This window comes from Pan paniscus, chromosome 8, assembly GCF_029289425.2.
Source record: "Pan paniscus chromosome 8, NHGRI_mPanPan1-v2.0_pri, whole genome shotgun sequence".
NCBI classification, from domain to species: Eukaryota; Metazoa; Chordata; class Mammalia; order Primates; family Hominidae; genus Pan; species Pan paniscus.
In genome coordinates, this window is record NC_073257.2 from 32,918,396 (window position 1) to 32,931,736 (window position 13,341).

Genomic DNA, 13,341 nt, shown 5'->3' on the forward strand with positions numbered 1-13,341 from the left:
GGGTTTCTGCCATGTTGGCCAGGCTGGTCTCAAACTCCTGACCTCAGGTGATCCACCTGCCTTGGCCTCCCAAAGTGCTGGGATTACGGGCATGAGCCACCACGCCCGGCTCCAATGTTAATTCTTTAACTGTTTTTTACATTAGTTGTTCTTTGCTTGAAATTACCAGATTCTTTTCAGAATTATTTCCTAGAAGAACTCACAACATGAAATAAGAGGAAATAGCAGGACCTACAGCCCAGTGTTCATTGAGGAGGTATTGATCAGAGGTCCAGAATTCAGACTTGGAGGCCAGACTGCTGGTGTGTGAGCTCAGTTCTACCTTAATAATTTTGCAACCCTAGCTCATTTTTTAATTATCCTGTGCCTCAATTTCCTTACCTATAAAACAGAAATAATAATAGTGCCTACCTCTTAGGGTTGTTGGTTTGGTACTTGCAAAGTAATACAACTATCCCTGACACAGTGTAAATGAACTATTATATAATGAATTACTCTAAATTTGATCTTCTTTCACTAATTAATTTCTGTTACATAAGGGAAATCTTTAGAATTTTCAGCCTTACTAGATTTGGAGAAGGATAACTGAACACCAACAATGGTTCTCAAGCAAAGAGTAAACAACAGCAATAAAAACGTAGAGGGGAGGTGGAAAGAATTAGGAGGTCATGTTTCTCCACTTTATCTGGAATTCCGTCAGTTCATGTGGACCACACATTGTGATAGACATCCATATTTGGTTTTTCTTTAAAACAAGGTAAAATAAAAGAAAGAAATCAGTGCTTATTAAATGAAGTTTAATAGACAAAAAAAGTTTATAACATAGAGGCAAAGGGTAAAAATAACGAAGAGGTAAATTGGTCATGAAATTATTGAGGCCGGGTGCAAAGGCTCATGGCTATAATCCCAGGACTTTGGGAGGCCGAGGTGGGTGAATCACTTGAGGTCAGGTATTCAAGACCAGACTGGCCAACATGGTTTAACCCCATCTCTACTAAAAATACAAAAATTAGCCAGGTGTAGTGGCAAGCGCCTGTAATCCCAGCTACTTGGGAGGCTGAGGCAGGAGAATTGCTTGAACCTGGGAGGTGGAGGTTGCAGTGAGCAGAAATCACACCACTGCACTCCAGCCTGGGCCTGGACGACAGAGCGAGATTCCCATCTCAAAGAAAAAACAAAGACAGAAAAAAAAAAAAAAAGAAAGAAAGGATTGAGAGCCACTGTTCTGAAACTTTTGTACATCTTAAAAAATTATGTCATGATTCAGAATACCAGTCATATGGTGCACTTAAGATACAACTTATTGTATCTTACAATTATGCTGCACATAATTCAGGAAGATCTCTAAATGCCTGAGTAATCATCAGTGATTACAGAATTTTAGAAAAAGAGAAGACTTTAGAGATTAGTTGTATTTGGCTGGTTGGCTTTGGTTAGGATAGTTATTACTTTATAAATTTAATTCCTCCCTTTGCTAATTCAGAAAATGTGTATTACAGTGGAAAGCATCTCAGTAAAAGTTAGAGGAAATTATATTGTTCTGGGGTGTAGTGGAAAGTTTTCCTTTGCTGTGGCGCTCCTTTTAGTGATCAAAACTATTTGAGGGTCATTGAGCATCCATCTGTTAAACTTTTAAAAAGTATTTTTGTTTAAAACAGATTTTTCACAAATTATGCTTGGAGTTCATGCACAGACTTTCTGAAAATGCCTATAGAGCTTATCAAAAGATGTCCGATACTCTTTAATTTAAAATTTCCAAAAGAAAATGAGAGGAGCTTTCAAAATTAATCACCTTTTCCATAGGTAACTTTGGTGGTTTAATGAGAAAAATCAAAGTTAAATTTAGTGTGTAGTTAATTAGAGTTTGAGGTTTCCCACAGTACTTTGAGAATAAAAGCTATTCATTTTGCTTATCAAACTAGAAATTTTAAAACACAGGCCAGGTGCGGTGGCTCACGCCTGTAATCCCAGCACTTTGGGAGGCTGAGGCAGGCGGATCACCTGAATCAGGATTTCGAGACCAGCCTGACCAACATGGTGAAATCCCATCTCTACTAAACATACAAAATTAGCCGGGTGTGGAAACTCACACCTGTAATCCCAGCTACTCAGGAGGCTGAGGCAGGAGAATCGCTTGAACCCAGGAGGCAGAGGTTGCAGTGAGCCAAGATCATGCCTTTGCACTCTAGCCTGGGCAACAAGAGCAAAACTCCATCTCAAAAAATAAAAATAAAGCACAGTGATAAATGTATTTTTACTCATGAATCCTATGGATTCTTCATTGCCCATATGAAGAGCACCTCACCTGTAAAATTGGTGTTGTGGAAAAGTTGTCCAGGAAGTAAAGATCCGGTTGTACTTTATTAAAAACACAAATATCTCCTCAGATGAAAATGCAAACTTGAGGGTAAACTCATGAAGGTCCTGACAGCTGGGATGTTCTTTCAGCTTCTACAGATGACAGTGCAGCTGAGAAGAAAGGGGGAACCCTCCACGCTGGCCTCATCATTGGAATCCTCATCCTGGTCCTCATTGTAGCCACAGCCATTCTTGTGACAGTCTATATGTATCACCACCCAACATCAGCAGCCAGCATCTTCTTTATTGAGGTAAGTGTTGAGTTTAACACATGAAAACCTTGCCAGTTGATGAACTGTATCCATTTGCTAACACCACCTGGATTTAATATTTACCACATGGCTTCTCCATTTTTCAGTTTCGAACTTTCTGATTTCACACACATGGATGTTGTCACCCATGCACTCACGTACATGTTGACAGATTGCTTTCAGATGATGGATTCAGTTACCTTATCTCAGGAGCTTTTAAAGACATAAACTATCTTGTCTTTCTGAGATTTAAAAGGAAATGGGAACCATACTTTTTGGTCCTTTTATACCAAGTATGTTAACCAGCTGTTCTCCTTGTTCTAGGAGGAAATACTACGTATCTGGGGGGCTAAAGACTTAGCTTAAGTTAATTGCTCAGTAAATGCTAATTGAGTATTGGCTGTGTGCATGATACAATATGATGGGCCTCTTCTCAAAATGCTCACAAACCGTTTGGAAAAAATATGGTTTTCACCACAAAATGACAGATATAAAAATAAAAAATGGTATGTGCTGTTGCCATTTTGCATAATGTATGTGTACTTGTACATTTATATATAAATGCAGAAACACACATATCCACACACTCAGACACACAACGAGAACACCATGCTGAATAAGTGTTATGTCTTCATGTACGGAATGTAGGTTTAGTGCCAGTGCCAAGGAGTAAACAGGTGGGAAGACAAGGGGCTGTGCATAAGGAGCCATGGCTTAGCCCTGGGGTCTAAAAGGCTGAAACCAGCAAGCCTGGAGACCAGTGGATACAGTCTGTGTGTCTGTGTGACGAAGTCACCTCTGTCCTCCAGAAGGTTGGGTTTCCTGGGCCCCATGCATATGCAGGGTTTTTTTTGTTTGTTTGTTTTTTGACAGTCTCATTCTGTCACCCAGGCTGCAATGCCGTGGTGCGATCTCGGCTCACTGCAACCTCTGCCTTCCGGGTTCAAGCAATTTTTGTGCCTCAGCCTCCTGAGCAGCTTGGACTAGAGGCAAGCACTATCACACCCAGCTAATTTTTGTATTTTTAGTAGAGACGGGGCTTTGCCATGTTGGCCAGACTGGTCTCAAACTCCTGACCACAAGTGATCCTCCCGCCTTGGCCTCCCAAAATGCTGGGATTACAGGTGTGAGCCACCGTGCCCGGCCACATGTGCACCTTTGACTCTAACATCTGAATGGAACCACTCCTCTTCCAACACCAGATAGAACTAGAAATACTAAAGCAATAAAGGAAATCTTCTCTTGCAGAATTTCAAACATGTAATTAGAATTATTCATTGTATGACACATGGAAAGGTTGCTTGGAATTATGTTCACTTGTTGAGCGAGAAATTATAATGCCTTTTTTTTTTTAATGCCTTTTAAACTATGGAGTTAAAATTACCTATGCCACTTATAATGGGGAGCGGTGAATAAATGCAAATCAAACAATTGCTTAAATGTCCTTGATAGCTCACAACTCTCTGTAGAAGAAAGTGCCGTCTCCTTTTCCTTCTGTGGGGGCTCAAGGCCTTGGCACTCTCAATCTTATGTGTCATTTCGATCTTTATTCCCTTGGCTCCCTAATCTGGAGTTGGCACTTCTGTCAAATTTCATGCTTTCTCTCTGTACACAGCCCAAATTCTCCATGTCACAAAGACATTGCTCATTCTAGTTCCTCCATCAAAAATTCCTCCTGGTGAGGTATGGTGACTCACATCTGTAATCCCAGCACTTTGGGAGGCTGAGGCAGACAGATTGCTTGAGCCCAGGAGTTTGGCACCAGCCTGGGCAACATGGTGAAACTTCATCTCTACAGAAAAAAAAGAAAAAAAAGAAAAAAATGAATGGGGCATGGTGGCACATGCCTGTAGTCCAAGCTACTTGGGAGGCTGAAATGGTAGGATTGCTTGAGCCCAGGACATCAAAGCTGCAGGGAACCGTGACTGTGCCACTGCATTCCAGCCTGGGTGATAGAGTGAGGCCTGGTCTAGAAAAAAAAAAAAAATTCCTCCCTTCCCATATTAGTTCTTGAATTTAGGAGCCAAAAGGCCTTTGATACTGTGTACCCCGTAAGCTTCTCTAGACCATCTTCCTGCCTCGGCAGCTGGGTATAATCTCTTTCTCTTCTGAAACTCTATCTGCAGGGATACACCCCTACCTTTCTCTGGCATTCATCTTTCTGTTTTGCATTAGAGTCCAGTATGCGCGTGATTTATTCCACCCTGCAAGACTTGTAAGTGCCTTAAGATTTGGATTAAATCACTTACATTTCCTTTGAAAAATAGGGATTCTGCCAATATTTCCTGGAAAAACGTTCATAATAAATATCCTAGGACATTTCAGACTTCCAGTGAAATTTCATATAAAACATATTTCAGAAATGGCATCTTCATTTGATATCAGCAATTGAGATATTATCAGGCATTGCCTTGAATTGGAAATCTGTTATTAAGTTCTGTTAATGTGCTTCATTTTCTTGAAAGAAAGTAGACAACCTTCTCAAAGTTACAAATGCATTCTTCAAAGAGCTGCTGAGTGACAGGCTAGAAAGCCTCAGGGACTAGCCAGACCTCAGGCTGCTGCTACTGCCGTAACCCCTCACACGTTTAAGCCTTTTCAAACTGTGCAGTTTATTTTCTGACATGGTGAAAAAGAAGACATTGTGAAATATCTGATGGTGATGATATTAGCAGCAAATTGCATAGTATGAAAGATCTAGTTAAAGCTGGTTCAAAGCAACCCCTGTATGACTGCAAAATAGTGGAATATTGTTTTGAGTATTCGTCTCATTGTCTTATGTCTCAGAGCCTGTATGTCCATAGGTGTGGAGTGTTTACATGTGTATACGTACACATGTATTTATAGAATATTAGAGCTAGATGGAATCTTAGAGATAATTTAGTTCTATACTCTCCTAACACAAAAGGAGAGACTGAGTGAGGCTCAGAAGAGTGAAATGACTTATCCAAGGTCAAAGAGCCATAGTTCTAAGAATAACTCTTTCTTCTTTTCCCATGTAAGTGAAGCAGATTCATTCAGCAGGTCTCCCAGCTTTTCTCTGCTTGGCTTTTTTTCCTTCCTGTGGAGTCAGTTGCCAGAGTCTGCTTAAATCACTACCTATGTGACATGCTGCTGGGGTCATGCGGCTCACAGTGGCTGGTAAGCAGCTGATTTTTGGAGGTGATAATCATAAATTTACTATTATAAAAACTGACCACTGTTTACAAAATCAAAACAGATCCACAATGACCATGGTTTGTGCTATGCAGACGCATGGATTTAAGATTTTTGAATTATTAGTTACATTAGAATTGTTGTTGCATAAATGAGGGAACTGAATATAACAACATTCTTTTCATTGCCTTTTATGTTCCATATTATATTCCTATCTACTTTTGAAGTGAAATTGATGTGCTTTCTTCTTTTATGAAAGTGATACCATTCTTTGTAGGAAATTGAGACAATGCAGAAATGTAAAAGGAAGAAGAAAAGCCATTTATAGTTCCAGCATGCAGAAATGATGACTATTAATAGTTTAATTTATTTTCTTCTGGAATTTTTATGTACATAATTTGATGTTTGCCCATTTAACACAGTGGTGATTTCACTGTAATACAAATAGGTATTCTTTTTTAAATAATATTTTTCTGTTTTATTATGATGGCTTTGTAAACATCATTTTAATGTTTGTATTCTATTCTATTCAACATTCATTCAGTAGCTTTATATTGACTGCCTCTTATGTAGTCAAGTGGTAACTCGGAATGCACTGAGAGACTAACATGTGTCTAGAAGTCAAAAAGGACCTCTTTTCATTCAGATGAAGACTGTGTGTTAGTTTTCTACTGCTGCTGTAACAAATTGCCACAAACCTAGTTACTTAAAATAACACACACTTGTCTTACAGCTCTGGAAGTCAGAAGTGCTAAAATCAGGATATGGACAGGGCTGGTTCCTTCTGGAGGTTTCAGGGGATAATCGTTTCCTTGCCATTTTCAGCTTCCACATGCCGCATGTGTTCCTTGGCTCATGGTTTCTTCTCATATCATTCCAACTTCTGTTCCCACCATCACATCTCCTACCACTAACGTTGACCCTCCAGCCTCCTTTTTGTAAGGCCCCCTTGTGACTACATTGGGCTCACCTGGGTAATCTAGGATACTCTCTGCATCTCAAGGTCCTTAACTGAACCACATCTGCAAAGTTCCTTTTTACCGTGTAAGGTAACATTGACACCTTTTGGAGATTAGGACATGGACATCTTTGGGAGGCCATTATTCTGTTGAGCACAGAGTGCATCACATGTGAGATGCATCACACGCTTCCAATTAAACTCTAACACACCCTTGACTGTAAGATATGTCCCAGTTTCAGTTATATTAAAATGTAACCCAATGGATATCTTGAATATTTCACAGTGAAATCCAGGCTTCACTAAACACTTGTATGAGTTAGTTCCTGTGCTAAACAGCATATATAATATGGTGAAATGGAATGATGCTAGGCCGGGAGCGGTGGCTCACGCCTGTAATCCCAGCACTTTGGGAGGCCAAGGCGGGCAGATCGCTTGAGGTCCGGAGTTCGAGACCAGTTTGACCAACATGGTGAAACCCCATCTCTACTAAAAATACAAAAATTAGCCAGGCATGGTGGTACGTGCCTGTAATCCCAGGTACTCGGGAGGCTGAGGCAGGAAAATCATTTGAACCTGGGAGGTGGAGGTTGTAGTGAGCCAAGATCACACCACTGCACTGGTCACAGCCTGGGCAATCGAGTGAGATCCTGTTTCAAAAAAAAAAAAAAAAAAAAAATTCATGACTCTATCCTTGAGTGTATATATCAGAGCTCATGCACCCAGTCTCCTATTGCAGAGCAATGGTGCTCTTCCTACTTTTTCTTATTTTTAATCTTCCCCATTATAAACATATTAATAGTAACAGCCAACATTTATCAAATTCACTAATAAAGCGATTGACATTTATTACCTCATTTAATCCTCATGAAGACTGTGTGTGATACAAAGATTATCTTCATCTCATAGATGAGGAGGCTGAAGCACGGGCCTTAAGTAAGTTCTCAACATCACGCATTTGGTCAGTAGTGGAGTCAGGATTTAAGCCCAGGCTCTCCAACTCCAGAGACTGTGCCCATAACCACCAGGCTGTGCTGCCTCTGTATGTGTAAAGAGTTTTTCTTCATATGCTGTATGTAGAAATGCAGGCTGATATACATACAAGGACATACATTATGTCCTTGGAACAGATTTCCAGAAGTAGAATCAAAGGAAAGAAATGAATGGTATAAAAGAACTTAGTAAATATTGCCAAAAGCATGACACCAATTCATGTAGCTGTTGCTATTGTTGTCTATTTTTAGTGATGATAATGTCAGTGGCTGTTATCTGTGTATTTTTTTCTTGCAGAAAATATACACCAGTTATTATACATTTTGTGGACACCAACACTCTTCCTTATATAAAATACTTACATGGGCTTTAGCTTTTAGATTTCTTATTGTAAAAAGGAAATGAGATAATTAAGCAAATCATCACTCCATAAACAAGTGAATTAACTATATACATCCCATGTCTTCTTATACAAGATTAGGTACAAGAGTTCCGTTCTCCTAAAACATTCCATTTCTATTCAGTCAAGCAGAATAGCCTATTTTTTTTATTAACTTATCTTCTATATTGCTCCATCATTCTCAGATCTTAGACTGGGCAGTTTCTTCAACTGACTGGCTTGCATTTCAAGTTATGTGTCTAGCTTTTCACAGTAATTTTCTAAAGGGTGTCTGATTTTGGCGAAAATCTATCACATTATGTACAAGAATGTCTACATATGCTTTAAGTATTTTTTTGAAAATGAAATTTATTATCTTGAAACAAAATAGCAGAGAATACATATTTAAGTAAGCATGAATTCCTTAATTTTTAAAAGATCTTGATGAAACTAGTATCTTTTTGGAAGGGTCAATATATCTAGGTTCTACATTAAATTTAATGATTGTTCAACATTGCTAAGCATAAATTTTGTGACTTGTAATATATTTTATTGTTTCATGAACATAGGTCATGGAGATAAATGTTTACACTCTTGAGTGGTATTCTACACATATCACTATTCAAGATTTTTAAATAAAATACATAAAATGTAATCTAACCGAAGGTCAAGAAAATAATATTACAAAGTGATAATCATACAAAATCAACATTCCTATGAACGGATTCTATTTGGACTATAACGAAATAGTTTAGACTAGCCATCTTGCTGAAAGTATTAATGTTGAACATTGTCCTTAATTTTTCTTAGTATACATAAAAAATTGCTAGTATTTGGACACTCATGTACAGTTTTGATTGCTCTGTTCACATAAAAATGAAGAGAAATTGATAAGAACCTCATGATAAAAATGATTATAGCCTTGGAAAATAGATTCTATGAGTAAAATATTGGAGGGTTAAAAAAAAAAAAAGTAAAAACTAAGAGTACCTAATCCTGCCATTTATGCTGCAAAGCTTTGAAATGTCCTCAGAGAGAAAGGAGTCAGTTCAAATGATTAATTTAAAATGAAATCAGAAGAAGCAAAAATTATAGGAACAATGGCCCTTGTATTTCAGGAGGGGACTGATATCGTGCAATGGCAATGGAGTTTGCCTGTAAATAGTGGTTATAATTCCTACCTGAAGGATTGGAGAAATACAGAGTATAGACCTGTGCTGTCAATATGTGGCTGCTGCCTATATGGACTTCTGAGCTCTTAAAATCTGACTAGTCTAGAACAAGTTATATGTAAAACATACACTGGATTTTGAAATCTGAGTACAAAAAATAATGTCAATATCTCATCAATAATTTCTGTATAATTACATGTTGAAATGATAGTATCTTGGATATGCTGGATTAAATAAATTTTATTACAATTAATTTTATTCATGTTTACTTCTTAAATGGACACTAGACACTTTTAAAATTATATATTTGGTTCACATTATATTTCTATTGGATGATGCTGGTTTGTAGAGAAAACTTTGCAGAGACAAAGAATTAGAAAGAAAAGTTGGTTCCATATTTTTTAAAAGTAGGAAATCAACTGGTTTTTAGCAAGAGGGAAAGGAGGAGCTTATGAGGAGGCAGAAGGCTGGATAAGTTGACTAGTCACTCATTCATGTATTTAATATTTGTTGAGCTTCTATTATGCACCAAGTCCCCAAGATACATTGGTAAACAAAATGAACAAGATCATCCTTTCCTTCAGGGAGCTTACATTCCAATGGGTGGAGACAGATGATAAACACATTTTAAGTTAGGTGTGGATTTCACGTTGAATGATTAGTTTTACAAAAGAGGCAGTCACCATAAAATATTTGATAAAATGTTGCCTTTTTTAATTGCTTGAGCAATGTTACCTTTTTTGATCGCTTGAGCTCAGGAGGTGGAGGGTTCAACTTGATAATAAGTGGCATCCTTATTATTATCATCATTATCCTTATTTTATCATAGAACTTTTTATGGAGCTCTAGATACAGATTAGTTAAAAAAAATTAAATAAAGTAAATAAATAAAAAAAGACTGCTCTCCAAAACAGTTTATTTTCCTAGGCCAGGTGCGGTGGCTCATGCCTGTAATCCCAGAACATTGGGAGACCGAGACGGGAGGGTCCTTTGAAATCAGGAGTTTGAGACCAGCCTGGCCAACATGGTGAAACCCCGCCTCTACTAAAAATACAAAAATTAGATGGGCATGGTAGTGTGCACCTGTAATCCCTGCTACTCAGGAGACTGAGGCAGGAGAATCACTTGAACCTGGGAGAAGGAGGTTGGAGTGAGCCAAGATCACGCCACTGCACTCCAGCCTGAGCAACAGAGTGAGATTCTGTCTCAAAATGATAATAATAATAATAATAATAATAATAATTTGTTTTCTTGATGGGGAAACACTCTCACCATTCTTAAAGTGTGCCTAAATTAGAAGTTATAAGTTATTTCCATAATAAAATCTGGACATAAATGTCTAAATACCAGTCATTGTTCATACCACACTTTTTAAATTCTTATTATTTCCAGGGCATCAAAATATCTGCCTTTACTGGGAGTACTTTGTATTTTCTATCAGCAAAATCAGGATACCAAAGCAAAAAGAAACTTCAGCCTGTGTGCAACCTAGGGATTCTGTAACTTTTCCAAAATAAGTAGATGAATTCTCCAGGTATCTAGCACAAGTAAATTTCCTTGAGGACTCATGTTTTATTTTAAAAATTTCTATGAGTTTTGTATTATTCTCTTTATTACAGACACATGTTTGATATAAAAAATGATTCCACACAATCTTCAACCAATATTAACGTTTCAAAAGGTGATTCATATCACTCTTGTAGCTATACAACCCCAGCCGTATGGTTGTAGATGTTATAAAATCCAGATAAGTTTAAACCAGCAGAGATAAGACCTCTGTTCCTGAAACCTGAGTGGGCAGTATCCTTTCTACCCCTTTGTTGGAGTCAAGTCCAAGGTAGAAATACTCAGGATGGTGAAACAATTTGTTTGGATCCTATGGCACCCGGTTACAGAGCCAAGACATCAAACTAGAATTCCTCACCCCGGCCCTATAGCCTGAGCAGCTACACAGCATCATAGCAAGAGTCTTTCAAGCTTTTTGCCACTCAAGGGGATTCCCCATCCCAAGAAATATTTCTGGATCACAAGAACCTGTGGAGAATATGATTAAAGAAACACAGGCAGCCGTAGCCCTCAACTTTTCCTGGCAACTAATAGTACCACCAGGAAACAAGCCAGAAGAAGGAGCCAGGCAAGAATTCAAAGACTGCTGGGAAGAAAAAAGCATTTGCTAAGAGTTTGGCATCTTGCTTTGCAGCTGCTGGATGGATTGCACTTGGGGAGTTAGGAAGACGCGATCTGTGGACAAACCTATGTAGTTCATAGAGAAATCACTTCATAGAACCACAAATCTTTTTTTGTCTTGAAGTCACATATTTTTAATAACTGAGTTTTGCTCTTCAGGTATTTCTTAGTCTTACTTCAGTTTTAAAGAAAACTCAAGGGGAAAAAATGATTCATTGAACTAAAATACTTTTTATTTATATTTCTTAGACGAAGAAAAAGATGGTATTCATTTTTTATGGCCTGCTGCAAGGAAAGAAAGATAAGGCAAAACACATCTGACATGGTTTGACATAGCTCTCATTAAAGAAGCTATATTAGTAGATGACAGCTTTCCAGAAATATAGTGAAATGCAGAGAAAAATAGGTGAAATTGGGTCACTTGAAAAAAAGAGACACTCTATGTATGTCAGTGGTTTTCTTTTCTCAATTTCTGTTCTAAGATGCTAGAATTTTTATTCATGAACATCACTGAATGTTTTTGAGACATCAGTTCAAGTGCATGGCAATTGCCTTGTATATGTAATCATCAAAATAACATTTCTTTTATAAATGACATCCTTAATTTACTCTTCTAAGTAACACATTTTCATTTAAATTCCTGAAACTATAATAGTGTTTCTAATTTAATGAAATAATTTCTTCCCTTCATTGGGGAGAATTACTGAAAATACTGAATAAAATATCTTATACTAATTTGCTGTAATTTCTTTTTACTAATTAATTCCCTAATTATTTCAATGCTACATAAGACCATGAAAATCCATAGATGGATAGATGGATGGATGGGTGGATAGGTGGATAGATAGATAGATAGATAGATACCACAGAAAGGTTCTTAATAGATGAAAGAATCAGATGGATAAATAAATGAAAATCTGCAAAGCTACAATTCACTTGGGCATTTGTAAGCCTGAATTATGACATTTTAAGGACATATGTCTTAAGTATTCTGATTCTTTTCTTCTGTTACCTCTTGAAGAGACTACTCTACTGACAGTACCAACTGTTGAATAATTTCTTCCTTGTGACATTGGTTAATTGTTCTGCGTTAAAATAAATACTTAAGCCTTTCTATTGTGAAAACAAATAATAAAAACTTTAATTTTAGCAATAATTAGTGCTTCACAGTAAAAATTAATTCATTCAATTACAAGATTATCTTTTCCACCAATTCCTTTTAGGGTATTCTTTTCTAGCAAACATACCAAACAACTAAACTAAATTAGTTTATTATTACGGCATATTCTGGTTTATAACTAATACTAGAGTTATTTGTGATTGTAAGAAAATTAAAATGTAAAATTTTCAGAGACCAAAAACATTAACAATCTAGAGAGTATGAATGTAAAGAATGTATTATAAATGATGGTAGTAATCGTGCTTTTTGTTATTTTATTAGAAGTGAACAATCAATGGTATTTTTAGTTTGAAAATGGATTAAGATTATTTTACTATATGATCTTGTGGTAATCCCTTTATAAAAACTTCCTTAATAGAAACAAAGTAAATTTTAATGCAAAATTCATACATCCTGTCTTACATCACATAGTAAGTGAATATAGGGTCAGAATTATTCTATGTCTATACTTTCTACTTTCAGCTAATTACTACATTGTATTCTAATTAACATAATACTTAAAATTACTATAGATGAGATAAATTTTAAATAGATGAAAAGCCATTTTTCTATTCAACTTTTTTTTGTTTTTGTTTTTATTTATTTATTTATTTATTTATTTATTTTTTGAGACAGAATCTTGCTCTGTTGCCGAGGCTGGGGTACAGTAGCACAATTTCAGCTCACTGCAACCTCTGCCTCCTGTGTTCAAGCAATACTCCTGCCTC

General features: G+C 37.0%; 1 protein-coding gene across 1 annotated transcript in view; it reads left to right on the top strand.

Annotated features, from left to right (window-relative positions):
• Positions 1 to 13,341, top strand: part of PLXDC2 (plexin domain containing 2) — a 470,362-nt gene that overhangs the window by 429,608 nt on the left and 27,413 nt on the right. Inside the window, exon 13 of the mRNA XM_003806690.6 lies at positions 2,449 to 2,609. Within this exon, the coding sequence (XP_003806738.2) occupies positions 2,449 to 2,609 (161 nt within the window). The remainder of the gene's footprint in view (positions 1 to 2,448; positions 2,610 to 13,341) is intronic.